Source organism: Ursus arctos, unplaced genomic scaffold (assembly GCF_023065955.2).
Source record: "Ursus arctos isolate Adak ecotype North America unplaced genomic scaffold, UrsArc2.0 scaffold_21, whole genome shotgun sequence".
Taxonomy (NCBI): domain Eukaryota; kingdom Metazoa; phylum Chordata; class Mammalia; order Carnivora; family Ursidae; genus Ursus; species Ursus arctos.
In genome coordinates this window covers 49898094-49919375 of record NW_026622886.1, presented here as the reverse complement: position 1 = coordinate 49919375, position 21282 = coordinate 49898094, and the positions used below count along the sequence as shown (strand labels likewise).

The 21282-nt window shown below is 45.6% G+C and overlaps 2 protein-coding genes across 3 annotated transcripts in view; both read right to left on the bottom strand.

Moving 5' to 3' along the window:
* Positions 1 to 9908, bottom strand: part of TIMELESS (timeless circadian regulator) — a 30866-nt gene extending 20958 nt beyond the window's left edge. Inside the window, exon 1 of one of the 2 annotated variants that reach the window (XM_026500258.4) lies at positions 9811 to 9908. The gene's annotated coding sequence lies outside the window, so the exon portion shown is untranslated. Of the gene's footprint in view, positions 1 to 9605; positions 9653 to 9810 lie in introns of those variants that run through there. The other variant, XM_057316251.1, reaches the window with a different exon arrangement.
* Positions 9909 to 10823: 915 nt separating this feature from the next.
* Positions 10824 to 16011, bottom strand: MIP (major intrinsic protein of lens fiber). The gene is made up of 4 exons (XM_026500257.4): positions 14379 to 16011; positions 13714 to 13878; positions 13205 to 13285; positions 10824 to 11849 (listed from the first exon to the last, which is right to left on the bottom strand). Exons 1-4 carry the CDS (start codon positions 14736 to 14738, stop codon positions 11664 to 11666), a joined length of 792 nt encoding a protein of 263 aa, XP_026356042.2. The 5' UTR covers positions 14739 to 16011; the 3' UTR covers positions 10824 to 11663.
* Positions 16012 to 21282: the final 5271 nt, after the last annotated feature.

The window sequence follows — 21282 nt, the reverse complement described above, 5'->3', positions numbered from 1 at the left end:
CAGAAAGGAGGCTGTGGTGGCCACGGAGGTGCCCACTCAGAGAGTTCTCATCAACAAAGAGCTTGTCGGGGCGCCCGGGTGGCTCAGTCGGGTAAGCGTCTGCCTTCACTCAGGTCATGACTGCAGGGTCCTGGGATTGAGTCCTGCATCAGGCTTCCTGCTCGGCAGGGACCTGCTTCTCCCTCTGCCTGCTCTGCCCGCCGCTCCCCCTGCTTGTGCTCTCTCTCTGACAAATAAAAAAATAAAATCTTAAAAAAAAAAAAAGAGCTTGTCATTCAGCTGCAAAGAATGTGGCTCACTGACAGTCCCTCCAGGACCCACCCCAGCTCTATGCTTCCTGGGCAACCCCTCAGCGAATGATAAGCAGAGGGGTCCTACGGCCTAGCCGTTTCTGTCCAACAAGGACTCCTCCACCAGTCAGTCCTTGCTTCTGAGTTTCTCACTGGCTCGGCTGAGACTGACAGATCAGCCCTGGGGGCTGAGGCTCTCACTGCCCCAACCTCGCTCCTCCCTTGGTCTATCACAAGCACTCCTCACTCCACTCAGTGCCTGCTCCCCGGAGGACCTGAACTGACAGATACCGACCCCACTTCCATTACATGGTTATTGTATTGTGAGAATCCGTTTAAGCTGTAACACAGCACATTGTATCACGGCTTGGATGGATAATACAAAGTTAAAATAAAAATCAGTGGTTCCCATGCTTCATGATTTCATGTACCAGTGTATATATCCCCCCAAACTGGAGAAGCCATCTTGTAAGGATATTAAAAATAAAGACAAACACTTTTTAAAACCCCACTAACACCTATTAACACCAATGTTTCATAAAAGAAAGAAACAGCTTAACACGTGCACGAAAGGTAGACATTATACAATCTCAGCTATGCCCTTTCCTTTAAGGTACATAAACAAGCCTTTATGAAAAACTCCCTACATTGTCTTTTTCTCATTTGACTTCAGACTGATAGAAATGTTATTATAGACTAGTATTGTCCGGCTCACTGGCACTTAGAAATCGTTGATTTATATATTTATATAATAAAAGTCATAAACCAGCCCGACAAAAGGAAAGCTCCCTGAGCGCGATGTTTCATTTTACTTTTCATTGCTGTACTCCTCAATGCCTACAGCACGCCTACAGTGAGCATGTAATACATTAATTCTGAATTAACAGATTATCCTGGGTCATAACCTCTGAACCAGCGAGTCCATTTTGGAGCTTATAACCCAAGAAAACAATTCAAAAGAGACACGAAATCATTTACACGAAAACAAAAATAAGACTCTTCCTGGTAGATTCTAGCTTATAAAATGCTTTCATACCTTTATTACACTTTGAACGTCACAACAGTCCTAAGTGATAGATAAAATCATCTCCATTTTACAGGTGAAGAAACAGAGGCTCAGAAAGAATGAACACTTCAGGAAGATGTTTATAGATGAGCTGTCTTTAATGGTAAAGGCTTGGAAACAAGCCAGATATCCCAAGCCTGAGGAACAGCTAGGAAAACTTGAGAATATCAGTAAACAATATGTCATATAAAAACTAACTGCACACTAAAATTCAAAAGCTTATGTTTAAAAAGGCACCTAGGAGTGCCTGGGTGGCTCAGTCAGTTAAGGGGCTGACTCTTGATTTTTACTCAGGTCATGATCTTGGGGTCTTGGGATTGAGCCCTGTGTTGGGCTCCCTGTTCAGTGGGGAGTCTGCTTGAGAGTCTCTCTCCTTCCCCCTCTGCCCCTCCCCTGCCCCCTGCTCACACGCACTCTATCTCTCAAATAAATCTTTTTTTTTTTTAAAGATTTTTATTTATTTATTTGACAGAGATAGAGACAGCCAGCGAGAGAGGGAACACAAGCAGGGGGAGTGGGAGAGGAAGAAGCAGGCTCATAGCAGAAGAGCCTGATGTGGGGCTCGATCCCATAACGCCGGGATCACGCCCTGAGCCGAAGGCAGACGCTTAACCGCTGTGCCACCCAGGCGCCCCTCTATCTCTCAAATAAATCTTAAAAAAATAAAAATAAAAAAGGGCACATAAAGTAGAATGTTCACAATAACAACTACATAAAAATGTGAATGATCTGAAGCAGAAGAGGGATCTTGGAAATTAATAATAAAGATACATCTTGTATTTAAAAATAAAGGTATTCACTGGGTGGCTGGATGGGTCAGTAGCTTAAGCATCTGCCTTCAGCTCAGGTCATGATCCCAGGGTCCTGGGATCCAGTCTGAGTGGGGCTCTCTGCTCAGCAGGGAGTCTGCTTCTCCCTTTCCCTCTGCCCCTCACTCTGCTCATGGGTGCACACATTCTATTTCAAATGAACAAATACAGAAAAATCTTTAAAAAAAAAAAAGGTATTTATTGTTTTCAATTCTTGGGGTGAAATGATACTTTTCAATAAAAACGGCAAAGGTAGCCACTGCTGTACTCCCAGTCTTTCCCTCCCATCTTCTCTCTCCTAGCCCAAAAGTCTCCTTCCAACTATCCTTCAAAAGGAATGGGGGCAGCTGGGCTGGCACACTAAGAGTTATTGTCCATTCAATGTTTCCACCCAGAGATGCAGGAACCTTGTCTCATCTCCCAAAGTTCCCTTTGGTCTCTTTCTGCAGCTCTTCATCTTTGCATTTTGTATTATTATTATTATTATTATTATTATTATTATTATTATTATTTATCTTACACAGTAAATGAGTTTTGAAGCAGCCCAAACTCTTTTGTGTTTCTGTGAACATCAAAGGTTAATTCATGGGGCGCCTGGGTGGCTCAGTCGGTTAAGCATTTGCCTTTGGCTCTTGGGTCCTGGGATTGAGGCCCAGGTCAGGTTCCCTGCTCAGTGGGGAGCGTGCTTGTGATTCTCCCTCTCCATCTGTCCCCCACCCCCCAACCCACTTGTGCTCGTGCGTACTCTCTCTCAAATAAATAAAATTTTTTTTTAAGAGTTTATTCATTTATTTGTCAGAGAGAGAGAAGAGTGAACACAAGCAGGGGGAGTGGCAGGCAGAGGGAAAAGCAGGCTTCTTGCCAAGCAGGGAGCCCAATGCCGGACTCGATCCCAGTGGCCTGGGATCATGACCTGAGCTGAAGGCAGATGCTGAACCGCTGAGCCACCCAGGCACCCCAATAAATAAAATCTTTAAAAAAAAAAAAAAAGGTTAATTTTAATGCACAGACAACAGAGTGGGGTCTCACTACAGTTACCTCTACTAAATCCTTTCCTCCTGCAAAGAGAGAAAAGGAGAAACCACATGTGCAGTTTCCAGGCGTGGGACAGAATAAACACAGTCTGTAATTTCTCTTTGTTCTAGTAAGAGCATTCTATTATACTTCCTGGATTTTCTGCTTTGAGAGCAATTCCCCCCATGCTGCCTCTTTCACTCACAACAGACGCAAAACAGGAAAACCAGCCATTCTGGTTTGCCAAAGAACCAACAGAAAAGAAAGAAATTCTTATTTTTCATCAATAAACTCCTGAATAGGTTTTTGGGTTTTTTTATTTGTTTGTTTTGTGAAATGCAGTGGTTTCCTAGATGGGTCTTTAATTTTTTATTTTTTAATTTAGGGAGACTAACATAAGGTTGCCAACCTTACATTTTTGTAACTTAAGGACACTTACACACACCCCTCACATATTGCTGACTACAAAATGGTTCAGCTGCTGTGGAAAATAGTTAGGCAATTCCTCAAAATGTTAAACATAGAGTTATCCTAAGACCCAGCAATTCCACGCTTAGGTATTTATCTGAGAGAAATAAAAAGCACGTCCACACAGAAACGTGTACGTGAATGTTCATAGCAGCATTGTTTATAATTGTCACAATGTGGGAAAAAACCCAAATGTCCATCAGCTGATGAATAAACAAAAAGTGGTGTATCTATACAATGGAATATTTGACAATTAAAAGGAACAAAGTGCTGATACATGCTACAATGCGGACGAAACTTGACAACACTATTTTCAGTGAAAGAAGCCAAACACAAAAGATTACATACTATATGATTCCATTTATATGAAATGTCCAGAAGAGGAAAACCCATAGAGACACAAAGTAGATTAGTGGTTGCCAGGGCCTGGGAGAAGGAAAGATGGAACACAGGTAGTAGGTACACACACAGTTTCTTTACGGGGTGATGAAAATACTCTAATGTTAGATAATGCAAATGGTTATACAACTCTGTGATCTGTATACTTTAAAAGGGTGAATTTTATGGTCTGTAAATTATATTTCAATAAAGCTGTTACGAAAAAATCCCATGCAATTACTATATATTCTATTTTCTATTTAAACATAAAAAACAAAAACAAAACCCACTAAGAACAAAATCTCAGGATAAAATACAGTCATTAAATTTGATAAACTACAATTTATGAAAAAACTAATTATATTTTACTTTCACAGTTTATCATAGACAGATGGGAACTTTGTCAAACATCTTAGAGCCAGCAGACCTGGACATTTAAAGGGATGTTAGTTACTTTTCCCACTCAACTAAATACTAAATGGTTCAGATGAAGGAATATTCCTCTGAAATTAATACTTGTAGGTCTCAAAATGCAAGAACCAAATTTTAAAAAAAGGATAAAATATTAAATGTACTTGTTATTGAAAATAGAAAATTAACTCACTTCTTGAAAACAAAATAAAGCCAAACAAAACACTCCGCCCCATACCAACTCTAAGAACCAGCTTTGAGAATCACTAGCATAACCAGAAGGACATTTGGCATTTGGATCCCAGTACTGTCCAGTACCACACTGGCGATCCTGTTTGTGGCTTAACCTAAAACTCAGTTGCCTTGTCAGTACACTGAGAAGATAAATGGGGAAGTGTAAATGAGATCATGCATGGAAAGCAGTGGTACTCAAAGCATGGTAAGCAGACCACTGCCGCTCCACAAACGATCAGTCTACATCCAGAACAGACGCGAAGCATAAGCATTTAGAACATCTTACAGCAAGGTAAGGGTTAACGTTTGTTGACTCTCATCATTTTTTAAAGGATGTTATTTATTTATCTGAGAGAGAGAGAGCGTGCGAGTGAGTAGGGACAGGCAGAGGGAGAGTCCTAAGCAGACATTGCACTGAGCGTGGAGCCCAAAGCAGGGCTCAATCTGAGATCAGGGCCCGGAGATCACAACCCAAGCTGAAACCAGGAGTCAGTCGCTCAGCCACCCAGGCACCCCCTAAATCTAATAATTTTTAAAAGTCTATATTCTGTATGGGTTTTTTTCCATGTTATTTTTCTAGTAATTTAATTTAGTTCAGGTCCTGAGTATCTTTAGTTTAGATTACTCAACTGCTTCCTAACCTCTTTCCCTGCCTTAGTTCTCTTAAGTCTATCCATAATATGGTTACCAGATTTGATCATATAACCACCCTACCTAAAACACTTTAATGGACACATAAGAAACTTCATAATGATTGTCTCTGGGGAGAATGGGGGGGGGTCTAGGGTAGGAGAAACATTTATCTCCCTTATCTTTCACTTTAGTACTATTTGAATTATCATTAGTAATTAAATAGTTTCAGTGTTTTACAGAAGTGTTTTTAGAAAAGTACTTCATATGTCAATTATAACTCAGTAAACGTGGGGTGGGGGGTGGAGAAAGAAAGAAAGAAAGAAAAGTACTGATTTGTGGGGCGCCTGGGTGGCACAGCGGTTGGGCGTCTGCCTTCGGCTCAGGGCGTGATCCCGGCGTTATGGGATCGAGCCCCACATCAGGCTCCTCCGCTATGAGCCTGCTTCTTCCTCTCCCACTCCCCCTGCTTGTGTTCCCTCTCTCGCTGGCTGTCTCTCTCTCTGTCGAATAAATAAATAAAATCTTAAAAAAAAAAAAAAAGAAAAGTAGATTTGTAACACCTTCGGGGAAAAAAAACCTACCTGGTCCTTTACGAAGACAGTTTGAAAAGCACTGATACCAGACACTTTACTGAATGCTAAGCACCAAGAAAGAACTCTCAAAATCTTAATTTCCTCTCTGCCTATTGGACTCTATAATCAGTCACTAAATGCTTACGATGAGCCCCCAAAGCCAAAAAAGAAATGTTGCGCAGGTGCTAACGAAACTTAAGAAATACAGTTGCAGAAATAAAGCCTGCCCAATATAAAAGAAATAATGTGAAAGACAAGTCAGTATAAGCTCTAAGTAAGTGATATTGAAACAAATATTCTGACAAACTAGGGCTCTTTCCAGGTGAAAGTGGTCAAGGAGGATTGGTCAGAGGAAGTGTGACTAGATCGCGGCCTTCGAAGGCTCCATAGTGTTCAGGTAGCCGGGAGGAGGTGGGGCGTTTAGGCAGGAAACTGCCAGAGCAAAAGCAGCTGAAACTAACAGGACAGCAGTAGAAAGGAGGGGCTGGAACTGACTTTATGCAACAACCTTGTCTTTGTCTAACAATTCAAGGATTTAAAGGAAAACCAAGACGTCACTGAAGATTTTTGAGCTGAAAAACAAAATGATCAAATTGGGGGTCACACAGGCGGTATCATGTAACCCGCTATCGTATCACTACATATCACTCTTTGTGAGGTGTCAATCTTTTTCCTTTCATTGCATTCAACCCTGCAAAAGATCCCAACCTCGGATCATCCACTTTCTAGACTTTTGAACTTAAATCTTGACTCAGATTTGCTGAAGAAAACCAAACCCTGCAGGATGATACACAGCTACTGGGTAGTCTCCAACCTGAGCAGGGCCCTCAGCCTGGCCCAGCCAATCTTTTTTAGTGTTCCTGGTCCACTTCCTCTTCTCTTTCCCAAGGAACAACTGTTTCTTAGCTTTCACGGTTATCCTCAAGCCCCTCTTCTCCATTGCTTACCAGACCTCTCAGCTGGTGTCTCTGCCCCTTCTTCTGAGGAACAACTGAGGTCCGTCATCAGACAAGGAAGAACTCTTTGAACTTTCTCCACCCAAGCCTAAAAACGTACATATTTCAAATGCCCACCCAGACTTTTCTGCTTCTAATCTAAGCCCTCCATTTGTGATTTGTCAATCACTTCCTGTCCCTTAGTTGGTTGTTCCTCATTCTTTTTTTTAAGATTTTATTTTTTTAAAGTAATCTTTACATCCAACGTGGGACTCAAACTCACCACCCTGAGATCAAGAGTCACATTCTCTACTGACTGAGCCAGCCAGGTGCCCCAGTTGTTCCTCATTTCTCATTTGTTTCCAGTCTTCTCTTTATATTGGCCCAAATAAGTTGCTCAAAGCTCTTCCATCTCAGGGAGGAAAATATCCAACAAAAAACAAAACCTTTCCTTGATGCCATATTGGCTTCTCCTTCTCAAGCACAGATGTTCATAGGCTTTCGTCTTCGGTTGTCTTCCTGTTATTCTACACAGCCTCCTTGGGCAAACTCATCCATTCCCACGTCTTCAACTACTATCTCCGAGTTATTAGCCAGCAAATCTGTATTCTTGCCATACTGAGCTCTCATGGTGTCAATCTCACATTTCACTAACGAATAGCATTCTCCATTTTATGTCTCACTGATACCTCACATTAAACATGTGCAAAATGGAGTATCTTCCCCCTAAATCTGTCTCTACTTCTATTTTGGATCTCTTTAGGGACTGACACTATCTACTTAGTCATTCACATAGGAAAGCTAGGCGTCATCCTAGATACCTCACGTCATTGACTCAGGCTAATTCTACCTCTTTAAGCTCTCCTATCCAACCCCAATAAATCCCCATTGCTACTGCTTTCGTTCAGACCTGAATATCTCCAGCTTAGGTTACTCATCCTCTTCCTAACCTCCTTCTCTGCTTCCAGTCTTATTCCCTTAAATCTATTCACAAAATGGTTACTAGATTTGGCCACATAACTACCCTGCTTAAAACCCTTCAACGGATACAGAAGACACTTCATGGTGATAGTCTCTTGGGAGACGAGGGGAGGGGACTACAATAGGAGGAAATATTTACCTCTCACTTTAGCACTGTTTGAATGACTTGCCACAGCATGCGCTACAAAACTAAAGTTTCAGCAGCTTCACATGCCTACAATACAAGGTTCTTCATAATCTCCCTGCTGGTTACCTTTAAGCTGCTCTCTCAAGTTACTCTTCTGTCCCAAATGCCCTAGAGTCGATCCTTTCATCTTTGAAGGCTCTGCCCAAACGGTACTTCCTTCCTACTATTCCATACAGAAGTGACCTCTCTTCCCTTTGTGTCTACTTAGTGCTGTAAATATACTTCCATCATGGCAACTACAGGTCATGTTATGCGTCGTATTTAAACAGATTGTTTGAAAATGTCTGTCTCCCTCCCTTAGCCTTAGATTCCCTGAGGATGTAAAGTATTTCTTATTCATTTTTGAATTTTCAGAGTCTAGTTACAGAATCCGGACTTACAGGGGTGGGGCCTGGAGGAGAGTGTTTTGAAAATGCTCACCTGGTGATTCTAACTTAATCCCCTGTTAACCGCTCTAAATTATAAACTCCTTGAGATCAGGAATCATTGCGACCAGCACAATGTGAATCATCAATAAATGGTTTCTAAACTGGAACTGAAGCAGACAAGTTCTGAAATTAAGGGAGGAAAGGTTGGAGCTGGAGATTTGGAGGCATCAGAATCCAAGAACGTGTGTGAAACTGTGGCAGTAAATAAGCTTAATTAAGAGAGTACAAAGTGAGAGGAGTTAGGAAGCCAGGGCAGACTTCTTTGTCACCCAGTAACTGCAGAGGACTCATTCATATGTGTTTTTCCATCCAGACTGTGGGTTCTTTAAGGTCAGGAGCTCCGTCCTATTCATCTCTGTCCACTTGTCACCGAGCAAAGTGCAGAGTACCTGTTAGGAGCTTAGGAACTTTTTTACAGGACTGTTATCAGTGACACTGATAATAGAGGGAGGTACAATACTTCAAGAACACAAAGGAAGAAGTGACTACTTTGGCCAGGGAGGTGGGGGGCTGGAAATAGAGGTTTTCAGAGGGACCAGTAAGCTCAGTCCTGAAAGAGAAGTTCATTTGGCAGAGAAGTGGCCAGAACTTCAAGTAGAGGGAACAGCAAAGCATAAAAGAGCACAATGTAGATACACCCCTTCCATGTAGCTGGGAATCGACTGCGTGACACGGGACAAATGTTAGGGAGCTTTAGAAAATGAGGCTGAGAGGATCAGAGTGTGAAGGGCCATGGACGCCACCTGAGGATTTAAGCCTGACTGTGGGTGGCCAAAGAGGAGTTTTAAATTTAATCTGAAATGACCAGGTTGACTTTTTAAAAAGGTAACTTGTGGGCAGCACGAAGGGCAAAGTAAAGAACTGAGACTCAAGGGAAGGAGCTTAATTAGTAGCTGACAGTCCAGCTAACAAACCCAAGCAAGAGCTGTATCCTCCTTAAGTCTGACACCCGAGAGAAAGGAGGGAAGGGAATGAGAAATCCGTTCTATAAAAACCCAAAATTTGAGTCAAGCGAATTCCGAATTCCGACTCCTGCTGGCCACCAAGCGGCACTTGTTTCTTCTTGTCTGAACTGGATGGAAAGTTCTAAAGTGGAAATGCCCCGGAACCGTCTGTTCTACCTAAGGGTTCCAAGCCACCTCCCATCACAGCCCCACCCCTGCGCGAGGACCCGGGGGAGATAGGAGCGCGGGGACTACCGAAGGAGAGACCCAGGCGAATCCGGAACGCAGCGGCACCTACTTGGGACTCGGGGTGGAGAACTGCGCGTGCGCAGCAAACGCGCAAGCCCCGCCCTCTGACTTGAAAGCCGGGGGCGGCAAACTGAACTGGGCACCTCTCAAGAGTGCCCCCGCGGCTCGGAAATAACGCTGTCCGCTAGAGCCCTCTCTCCCGCACACTCACCCGCTCCCCGCCGGTCCTCAGGATCCCCGCGGAGCCAGCGGCCCTCAGGCCCCGGGCCGCAGCTTTTCCCGCCACCCGACCCAGCGGGACCAGTCCCCGCCTGCGTGGGAAGTGGGGCGGGGCGAGCTGGGCTGGTCCATGTAACCCCAAGCGAGAGGGTGGTGCTGGTGATGAAGTAAGGAAAAGGGAAGAGAGTACAAACACCGTTTTATCTGAGTCGATCCCCTATGATGAACTAAGCACCACAGCGCTATGAATTTTCTGCTGACTTAAGATAATAGGGATCAAAGTCCGATTAGAGGTAAATTTACAAACATTCTTCCCCTTCTCCTAGTCAAGTGGATTATTCCAAAGTCTCCATGGTTAGTTAGAAAAATTAGGCTTTATTTGGGAGGAAGTGAAGAGTTGAGCTACGGGCTAGGGTGATTTTTTGCGGGAGGGGTGTCTTTTCATGCTAGAGATATTGGTTTAAAGCTTGCGAAGCGTGCAGGCTCCTAAAAGGAAGAGAACAACAATAAATATTCGCTGGTAAGTTGAGGATCTCCTCTGGACTCTGCTGAGATGAGTGTATTTTGCCGACGACAAAAGAAGATAGGGCTCAGACGAATAATTACCTCCGGAATTATTAAGCATTTGAATAGAAGGAATCAATTTCTGGGATATGAAGAGAGTTAATAAGAGATTTGCTGAAGATGAAAGGATACATGAGAGAAAAGTGAAAAGACGCACACAAAAAAGGAAAATAAAGAAGACTATAAAACTAGGGGTAAAAGCAGAAAGATACCATTTGAAGGGTGTTTTGATCTGTCTAGCTAAATTAAAACTCAGGGTCAAAGCCTCTCCCTCCTACGGCCCCCCATCCTTACCTCTGCATTTGCTCCAGGCATCACGTTTCCTGTTTTGACCTTAGGGAACTCTTCTTTGGCTTAAGTACCGGAGGCCCCTCTAGGGATGTCTGGCAGAACCTGGCAGAACCGCTAAACTACTTCAATTTTCTAGATTCTAGGCTCACCCTACCCCTTGTTTAGGTTGGGAGCTCACTGGCCCAGGGCCTCCAAAGAGATCCATCATACTAGAATGAACACAAAACCCAGCTGGTGGATGTAGACAAGTTTATGTGGCTTTACAGAACAGTTCAAACCCCAGTGTTCACTTTTCTCAGAGCTACTTCCCCATCCAAGTCCCTGGGGCAAGCATCCCTGAGATAAGTAGGCTACACTCTCCCATTAACTTCCCCAAAACTTTTTGGTACAATTGAAGCCTGATCTGGGGCTCATACCTCCATTTTCTCTCTCCCTGCCCCCAGCCCCTTCTCCCAACCCTTGGAATGCCTTGTCTCCATCTGCCTCCTGTGAGGAGTACTCCCTGCTTCCCTGCTCCCTAATAAACCTAGGGCCATAATAAACTTGACTGGCAGCAGGGTAAAGGCCAGAAGCTTAAATGTCTTGGTTCCCTGTGCTCACCACACTGGATTGGGAGAGGAAGGTATAGGGTGACATCTTTTTCCCTTCCCTACCTCTCCTGCTGTGCCCCAAAACTCAGACACAGCCACGTTCACTCACATTCATACCATTCATACGCACAATCATGCACACACAGTGGCGAAGAGAGGTGGGATGGGGAGAGAGGGAAGTTTGCACAAACCAGCTCATGAATGCAACTTGAAAGATTTCACACGGCAAAAAGCAAAAAAAAAAAACACACACACACACACACACACACACAACACACACATAAATTAAAAAATAAAGAAGTACATGTCCCTCGCCCAGTCTCTTTCTTCATCCAGGGGCTGTCTCAGCCCCTCCAAGTAAACCCAGAAGCTTCCTACTCCCTCTAGCCAACTGGAGCTTTCACAGGGCCTGGGTCTTCAGTTCAACAGGCTCCCCAGTGCCCTCTGGTTGTCCATTGGAGTCACTGGACCTGGCACCCTTGAGAATAGAGAGTCTCTCAGAAACACTCTTGAGCCGGGGGAAGAGGAGAAAGTCGTAGAGGAGACTGCCTAGTCCTCCTCCAATGATTGGGCCCACCCAGTATACCTGTAGGAAAAGGAGAGGAATAATCAGACTCAGGGAAGGGATCAAGAGCAAGGCTTCTCTTTTTCCAAACCTATGGGTGGAAAACAGACATCTGTACTTGGCACATACAACTGGGCGCTATTTAAGCAGAAACCAGTGTTTGTTTTTAAATTCTAAACTGCTCGACTTCCTGTGCCTCAAAACTTACCATTTTTTTCTGACTCACCAAATTAGTTCTTTATCCCACATATATATTCTATTTCTTATCGGTTTTCACTAGTTTGCACATTGCTTTGGGAAAAAAAATATTTTAATTGTGATACAACATATAACATAAAATTTACCACCTTAACCAATTCTAAGTGTACAGTTCAGTAATATTAAGTATATCACATTGTTGTGCGACCAATCTCCAGAACTCCTTCATCTTGCAAACCCGAATCTCTATGCCCATTAAACAACAGCTCCCCATTGCCCCCTCTCCTGATACCCCATCAAGTACTCCTCTGCTCTGTTTGAATGAATTTAACTACTCTAGATACTTCATGTAAGGGGAGTTATACAGTATTTATCATTTTGTGACTGGTATTTCATGTAGCATAATGTCCTCAAGGTTCATCCATGCTGTAGCACGTGACAGGACGTCCTTCTCTGTAAGGCTGAATACTAGTCCAGTGCATGTATAGACTACATTGTGTTTATCCACTCACTTGTGAGGGACACTTGGGTTGCTTCCACCTTTTGGCTATTGTGAATAACACTGCCATGAAAATGGAAATATACCTTTAAAAACATTTTTTAAAATTAATTCTGGATGTTTGGCTGGCATATAGCCAAACAACACAAACATAGCCAATTTTTATTGAGGTCTTAGTCCATACCAGATTCTGTGCTAAATATTTCACACATATAATTTTCACACTGATTTCTCCTAACACCCCATTTTATGGTAAGGAAACTGGGGCGCAGAATGACAGTCATTTGCCATGGTCACACCCAAGGCCAATAATGTGCTAGAACTGGGAAGAGGCACACAGGCCCATCTGTACTCATACACATCCTGAGCTCTGAGAGTAGAAGTATTTGACTTCCTGTTCAGTTGTCTATCCTCATAGTGCTAGCTTTAGAATCCTGTGGATACTTAGTAAAAATACCTGACCAACCGGTGAAGGAACAATATGAGCAAGAACCTCTCTTCCTAGCAGAATAATGAATCCTGCTCACACAGGCATGCCAAACTCTGTGACAGCCCCTTTAGCTGAGTGCTAGTAAAGCTGTTAACACATCCAGATGGAAAAGCAGGAACCAAACATGGACCCTGCAGCCCACACCCATACAGGAGGGCGTCAGGATCTTGCCCCTCTCCCCTCACTCACCCAGTGGTTTGTGAAGTTTCTGGTGAGAATGGCAGGAGCAAAGGAGCGGGCAGGGTTCATGCCTGCACCAGTGTAATACATCTGCAAAAGACACAGTCATAACTGAGACACTTTCCCCTACTCCACCCCAGCGTCTTCTCCTACAACCCACATGCCCCTAAGGGCTGGCAACTTGCCCCAAGCCAGCAGCAAGTAGGGAAAGACAAACTGCATGGGGGTTCCACAGTGGAGTAAAGGCACTTTATCTGGGCTCAGACTATGGATCCATAGACAAAGCCCACATCTACCCATGATGCATACATTTCCACCTTGGGGTCAACAAGGACCAGGTATAGTGGTCACAGAAGAGAGGAATAGAACAGCATTGATTCCTCTTGCCGACTGAAACAGAGTGAGGTGGGCTATGTTCATGTTTGACAGTGGGCTGGGTAGAAAGAAACTTCAAAATTGGGAAAGGTTGAGGGGCCTTAGAAGCCTTAAACAAGAAGTTGCTTTGCTTTCCTGCTTACCCCGAAGAGGTGCCCCAGGGTGAGGGAGAAGCCAACAGCCAGGGCTACAGATCCCAGGCGGCCATTCCGCCTCTCGTCGTATGTGGCAAAGATGCAGAGCACAAACTGGAGCGTCAGGAAGATCTCCACCGTGGTGGCCTGGCCCACACTCACCCCAGGGTGCAGCTGGTCAAAGGAAGAAGAAAGGAGGCAGCTCATCAGGGTGGCCACCATGTTACCTCCTCAAGGCTTCCCACACAGCAAAACCCATATGGCATCAGTCCCCTGGAGAGGGAGGATAATACAACTCCCTTCGTAGTGACTGTATTCGTTTCTAATTTCTCCTAATAATACTCCTTCATGGTAGAAAGAATTGTACCCACTTACGCAGGTGAGGAAGCTGAGGCCCCCCCGGGTAAAATAAGTTTCCTCAAGAATCTGCACGGAGTTGGAACGAAAGCTGAAACCAGAACTCTGGTCTCTTGAGTCAGTCCAGGCCTTTATGCCTTCCTTACTCCTCCAAACTACCGTTGACACACACGCATGTGCGCGCGCGCACACACACACACACACACACACACACACACACACACACAATGTCCCAGACCCCTGAGGAACTGATAGGCCTCCACCAGGCAGGGAGACAGGGTACAAGGTTCCCCCAATCCCACTGAGCTGCCCATTACCGTATTAAGTGCTAGGTTTCCTCGGACGGCAGGAGGGGTGACACTATACAGCACGGCGGCTCCAGCCACGGCTCCCAGGAGTTGGGCTGCCATATAGCAGAAGGCACGGAGCAGAGACATCTGGGAACCCACGAGGAAGGCGAAAGTGACTGCAGGATTGACATGGGCTCCGCTGATGTGGCCCACGGCCTGCACCAGCGTAGCCAGGGCCAGGCCAAAGGCCAGAGCCACCTGCAGGACATGCAGGGGTCCAGGGGTCCAACGCAGTGAGGCCCCCAGTCCAAAAAAGACATAGAAGAGGGTGGCAAAGAACTCAGCAAATATGGCCCTCCAGAAGGAGGCTGACCGCAGTTCCCACATGGCAGGGGGGATGGGCACAATGCCTGGGTCCCTGATACCCCCCTGGCCTGATCTGGGTGGACAGTCCCCTTTATAGAGGACTCTTAATCCCTGGGAGGGGCAGGCTGAAGTGGCTGGCCCAGCCTCTTAACCCCTTCACAGCTGCAGAGGGCTGGGCCCACTCTAATGCATCTGATAAAGCTGCTGGATTTTCCCCTCCCTCTTCCGCTGGGAGAGAAGCAGAGCCATGGGTGTTAGGGTGGGGGTAGAGTAAGGGCTGGAGAGACTCTGAGAGGAAAGGACCAAGAACAGGAGGACTGTAAAAGTTGTTTTTCTCTTTGTGTCAAAGTTGGGGTTCGTGGTCCTGATTGACTTCTATATTAGAACATCCCTCAACTCTGCTTGGAAGTTCAGTCAAACTGAGTTCACTTCACAGGGTATGAGACTGTGCTCCTGGGGGCCTTCAGGCTCCTCTCAGTCGGCCAGGGGGAAGGGTGGGGGTGGGGGTCAGGAGTGGGGTCCAGCAGGGAAGTTGGATAACTGAAGAGAATTCTTTAGTTCTCTGGGATTAGAGGGCCTTTTCCCATTGGTTGGTTTGGTCTGGAATCTGTGGACCCTGCAGCTCTGGGACAGAATAGTTCTGCTGTGTCTGGTTTTCTCCAAGCCCAGGTTCCCTACCCCCATCCATGCCAGCACCTCCCTTTCCAAACCCTCAGCCTGGCCTTGTAAACTACAAAGATAGGAAGAAGAACCTATCTTCCATGGATAGGGTGGGGGTGGAGGTGGGGGACTGGGGAGGAGGAAAGGGCTTAGTAGCTAAATTTCAGAATCAGTTTATACTTCATCTTTCCTAACTCACACAGTCCTAGCAGGAAGTACTGAAAAGAAAGAAACTGAGTCATGGCTATGGAGCAATGGGAGGGTCTAATGCCTCCTAATATGGTCCTAATCAGGACCCTGGGGCCTTAAATCTTGACCCCTAAGGAAAAGTCTGGGAATAGGGGTGTCTGGAGAAGCAGGCTGGTCAAGGAGAGAGAAGAGGACAAAATGGGGTAGGAGAGCCTGGGGAAAGAGGTTCAGTTGTGCTCAGGCTTGAAGAGGGCCTTGGGGCCTAGAGGTGGGGGCTCTGCGGTGGTAGAGAAGGCAGAATGAGACACACTGGTAGGTCTACCATCTCTACACCATGGCAAGCCATACAGGCCACAAGCTTTTCCCATGAAGCACCAGAGGAGAACAAAAATTTAAAGAAGAGTTCTGCAGTATTGGTCCCCAGCATGGGTCCCATCCAATACACCTGTGGGGAGAGAGGAGGAATACTGATTAGGGTCTGTGCTCCTCTCTTCCTCCAACATCCACCTTAGGGATGGACAGGAACAGTTACAGCAAAGGCGGAGAGCCCATCTAACCCACCCACATGTAGGAAATTGCTGAGAACAGGTCAGAGGGCACCCAAGGAGACTGGAGCTCCCAATTTCATGGAAGAGGAACAATCCATTAGAGATCCTTGGAATCTCTTGGGTTTTAGAAGCCCCGCCAATCTCCTCACTTTAGGCCCTGTAACCCTTGTTGCAGCTCACCCAGAGATGCTCCTAGTTCCCGGTCATCTCTGTTGGCCCCAGGAGTATGTAGGGTTCATGCTGTTTCTGGGAAAGGAGCCCAGGACAGGACAGAGGGTAGTACGTCATGATGTCAAGAGCAGAGACTCTGGCAACAGATACTTTGGTTCAGATGTGGATGAGAATACAAAGTGACAGTACTAGTTAAGACTGCTAGTGGGAGTATAAATTGGGATTATCACTTTGGAACAGAGTATATAACACCATCTTATAAAGATGAACAAACATACTTTCTGACCCAGGAATTTCACTTCTCATTTATATACCCAAGAGAAACTTTTTTCTCTCTTCTTTTTTTTTTTAAGGGAAGTGGGGGAAGCGGGGCCGAGGGAGGGAGAGAGAGACAGAAAATCCCAAGCAGGCTCCATGCCCTGTCAGATGCTTAACCAACTGAGCCACCCAGGCACCCCCCAAAAGAAAATTTTCTTTACCTACACCAGGAGACATGTACAAAAATGTTGAGAGCAGCACTGTTCACAATAGCTAAAAACTTGAAGCACCCCAAACACTCCCTGATAGGAGAATGGATGTATAGACAGTGATATATGTCTCTGTCTGTATATACACATACGTTCACACAATGGAAAATTATTCGGCAGTCAAAATGAGTGAACCTGGGGTGCTGGGTGGCTCAGTCAGTTAAGCATCTGACTCTTGATCTCAGTTTAGGTCTCCATCTCAGAGTTGTGAGTTCAAGCTTCGCATTGGGCTCCATGCTGGGCATGCAGCCTACTTAAAAAAAAAACAAGAGTGTGGGGCGCCTGGGTGGCACAGCGGTTAAGCGTCTGCCTTCGGCTCAGGGCGTGATCCCGGCGATCTGGGATCGAGCCCCACATCAGGCTCTTCTGCTATGAGCCTGCTTCTTCCTCTCCCACTCCCCCTGCTTGTGTTCCCTCTCTCGCTGGCTGTCTCTCTGCCAAATAAATAAAAAATCTTAAAAAAAAAAAAAAACAACAAGAGTGAACCACACAGTGATACTCAATAATAGGGAGGGACTTAAAAATATATATACATATATATATATATGTATTGGGTCACCACCAGGTGTCCCAATAGGGAGGAATTTTAATAATAAAATATCAAGTAAAAAAAAAAGTCTCAGAAGATTATACATGGCATGATAACCTTTTTATAAAGTTAAAAAAAATCGGGGTGCCTGGGTGGCTCAGTCAGTAGAGCATGTGACTCTTGATCTTGGGGTTGTGAGTTTGAGTCCCACGATGGGTGTAGAGATTATTTAAAAAAATCTTTAAAAGATCTAAAACAGGAACACCTGGGTGGCTCAGTCGTTAAGTGTCTGCCTTCAGCTTGCGTCATGATCCCAGGGTTCTGGGATCGACCCCCACATTGGGCTTGCTCAGCGGGAAGCCTGCTTCTTCCTCTCCCACTCTCCCAGCTTGTGTTCCCTCTCTGGCTGCCTCTCTCTCCATCAAATAAACAAACAAAATATTAAAAAAAAAAGATCTAAAACAAAAATATGCTTTTCAGAACACATACAGATAAGATGAAACTACACAAAAAAGAAAACAAAGAATGATGAACACAGGATTCAGGATGGTGTTTACGTCAGGCTGGGGCAGTAAAGGGATGAAGTGGAATATGTGTAGATTTCTGTGATTCTCAAGGTTCTAGATTTTCTGTTACGTGGCTGGTTAATGATGGGTGCCTGGGTGGCTCAGTCAGCGGAGCATACGGCTCTTGATCGACGGGTTGTGAGTTCAAGCCCTCTGTTGGGTGCAGAGATTACTTAAAAAACAAAGCGATGCTTAGTTTGTTACTTAAAAAAACAACAACAACAAATTAGGGACGCCTGAGTGGCTCAGTCAGCTAAGCCGCTGCCTTTGGTTCAGGCCATGATCCCGGGTCCTGGGATTGAGTCCCACATCAGGCTCTTATTCAGCAGGAAGCCTGCTTCTCCCTCTGCCTGCCATTCCCCCTGCTAGTGCTCTCTCTCCTTTCTCTCTCTCTGACAAATAAATAAATAAAATCTTAAAAAAAAAAAAAAAAAAGCCCAAAAAACAAAACAAAACAAATTAGGGGTGCCTCGGTGGATCGGTCGGTTAAACGTCCAACTCTGATTTTGGCTCAGGTCATGATCTCAGGGTGCTGGGATCAAGCCCCATCTCAGGCTCCACACTCAGCATGGAGTCTGCTTGGGATTCTCTCTCCCAGTTCCCTCTGCCCCTCCCCCCCACAGGCTCACTGGCGAGCACGCGCTCTCACAAATAAATAAACAAATCTAAAAAAAAAATTAGGCGAAGCCATATATAGGCCGATGAGGAGGGGATGTCATAAACAAACGAATATTCCATGCACTTGAAATCCATAACAGACAATAGAAACAACAAAAATCCTGGCTAAAGTTATCCCCACTAGATATAAATTCCAGAAGGGAAGGGATGTATCTGATTTGTTCACCACTGCAAGCCCCAAGCTTAACACAGTAAACAATATATAAATCTTTGTTGAATAAATTAACATAAGCTCTCCGAGCCTGTTCCTCTGGATCAAATAACATAATGTAGGTAAAGGCTTAATATACTGCCTGGTACAGAATAAAGCACTTAATAAAATAAATAGGAGCCATTTGATGAGGGTTTTATTAACAGCAAAAGCTTATCCCAACCACCAACTCTACAACCTCTTGTAATAAGGAACAGAAAGGCAAAGTGCAGCTAATTCCGTGCCCTTATAGACCTCAAACGATCAGATTTCCTTATTTGAAGCTATCAACTTCTTTTTTTTTTTAAGATTTTTTATTTATTTATTTGACAGAGAGAGACAGCCAGCGAGAGAGGGAACACAGCAGGGGGAGTGGGAGAGGAAGAAGCGGGCTCCCAGGGGAGGAGCCTGATGTGGGACTCCATCCCGGAAGGCCGGGATCACTCCCTGAGCCGAAGGCAGACGCCTAAGGACTGCGCTACCCAAGCGCCCCTCAACTTCTCTTTTTTTAACTTTTTTTTTTTTTTTTAAGTAATCTCTATGCCCAACGTGGGGCTCAAACTCATGACCCTGAGATCAAGAATTTCACACTACATCAACTGAGCCAGCCAGGCACCCAAGTTTTCTTCTCTTTATTTCTCACCAAACATTGACAAGAAACTCGTGGAGAACTGAACGCTGGCCCATTTCCTTTCACTTTGGCCACTTAGCTGACTGCCAAACTTCTGAACTCAGTATAAGCTCTCAAAAACTCACTTGAATTTTTGCATAGATTTACATATAACTAGAATACCCATTGTTTTCCACTAGCCTATATTATTTTTTGAAAAGATTTATTTATTTGAGAGAGAGAGAGAGCACGCACACGCAGAGGGAGAGGAAGAAGCAGAGTTCCTGCTGAGCATGGAGCCTGATGTGGAGCTCAGTCCCAGGACCCTGGGATCAGGACCTGAGCCAAAGGCAGACGCTTAACTGACTGAGCCAGCCAGGTGCCCCAAGCCTAGCCTATTTAAAGGAAAACAAAACAAAACAAAACAAAACAAAACAAAACAAAACAAAAGCTTGTGTCTCTCTTGAGGAGTGGAACCCAGTCTTCCCCAAGTCCCTGCTTGGTATGGGTTGGGTTCTTACCAAAGCCAGTTCTCTAGCAGTCACTGAGCAACCCACTGCTGGGCTGCCTGGCCCACCTGCTTCCAGTCACTGCTGGTGAGCCACAGCAAACGTGGTGAGTACCTGCTGGATAGTGGAGAAAAACTCCACGCCCAGAGCTTGGCCTATGACTCTTCCTGCTCACCCACATCCTACCAGAGATACTAGGACCAGAATGGGGGGACACAAACATTCCCCCCACTGCTCCCCAGGCCCTACCACCTATCTACCAAGGAAGCTTCAAGCAATCTGCAGCAAGTCACCCAAATTCTTGAGTTGCTGAGCCTAACTCATTGACCTATTTGCATCATACTGAAGGTAGCTGAATGAGAGGATGCACAGAGCAGGTGCCCCCTCTTTTGTTCAGTCCTTAAAGTCCTATTGGCCATCTGCCCTCATTAACTACCTAGTGTCACCCTACTCAGGAAGGGGGGTTGCTGCTTACCTGGATGAGTGGCGGGGCTGCAGCCACCTGGGGCAGTGCTAGATAGAGGACCTAGGCCATGATGGCTGCTGTGCTCTGGGCAAGAACATAGGACACCCCCTGGAGGGGGTCAAGCCAGTGGGCACGGCACAGTGCCAGAGTGAGGGCAGGATTTGTCTGCGCCCCACTGACCTCATCAAAAATCTGTGCCAGGCTCACCACCATCAGCTCTTCAGGCAAGAGTTGAGGGACAGTGCCTGGCACAGAGCTCCTACTGGGGCATGAGGCCCTAAGGACAACCCCTAGGCCTCAGCCAGCATGTCTCTCCCAAACCGTTGGCTCTATAGGTCCTGGGGGAGAGGTCAGGGAAGGGTAGGCTAGATCAGGCTGGCTGTCTGGGCTGACAGTGTCTGCTCTACTCTTCTCAGCACTGGTCTCCCACCTCTCTCCTCCTCTTCCTCCCTCTGTTCCCCTCCCCCTTAACAAACTCTCCCAATCAGGCCTCAGCCTCTTCATCCTGCCCCCTACAAACACCTGTTATGAGAAGATGGGAGAAGGATTGAGGACAGATCAAGGGAGTGGTCAGAGAATAAGCCCGCACTTGCTTTGACCGGGATTTAACAGTGGAAAAGAGGAAAAGTCTCAGTTCCAATAGGAGAAGGAAGGAGTCTATAGAAAAAGATGGTGGTTTCTCCTCTCTGTAGGAATCTCATCTCCCGGATCACCATTTCACCGGTCTGGTTGAGTCTCTGTCGAGTGCCCTGCTCTGGTTTGGAGACTGTTTTTCTAGGCCTCGGTGTGGAGTTGGGAAGAGGAGCAAGGTTTTCAGGTGCTTTCTCTGGAGAAGGAGCCAGGCAGAGAGGGGAGAGCTCCACTCCTGTGATTAAAGAACATTTCGTGTTCTTCCTTCAGCCAATAGAGAGGAACCTCATCC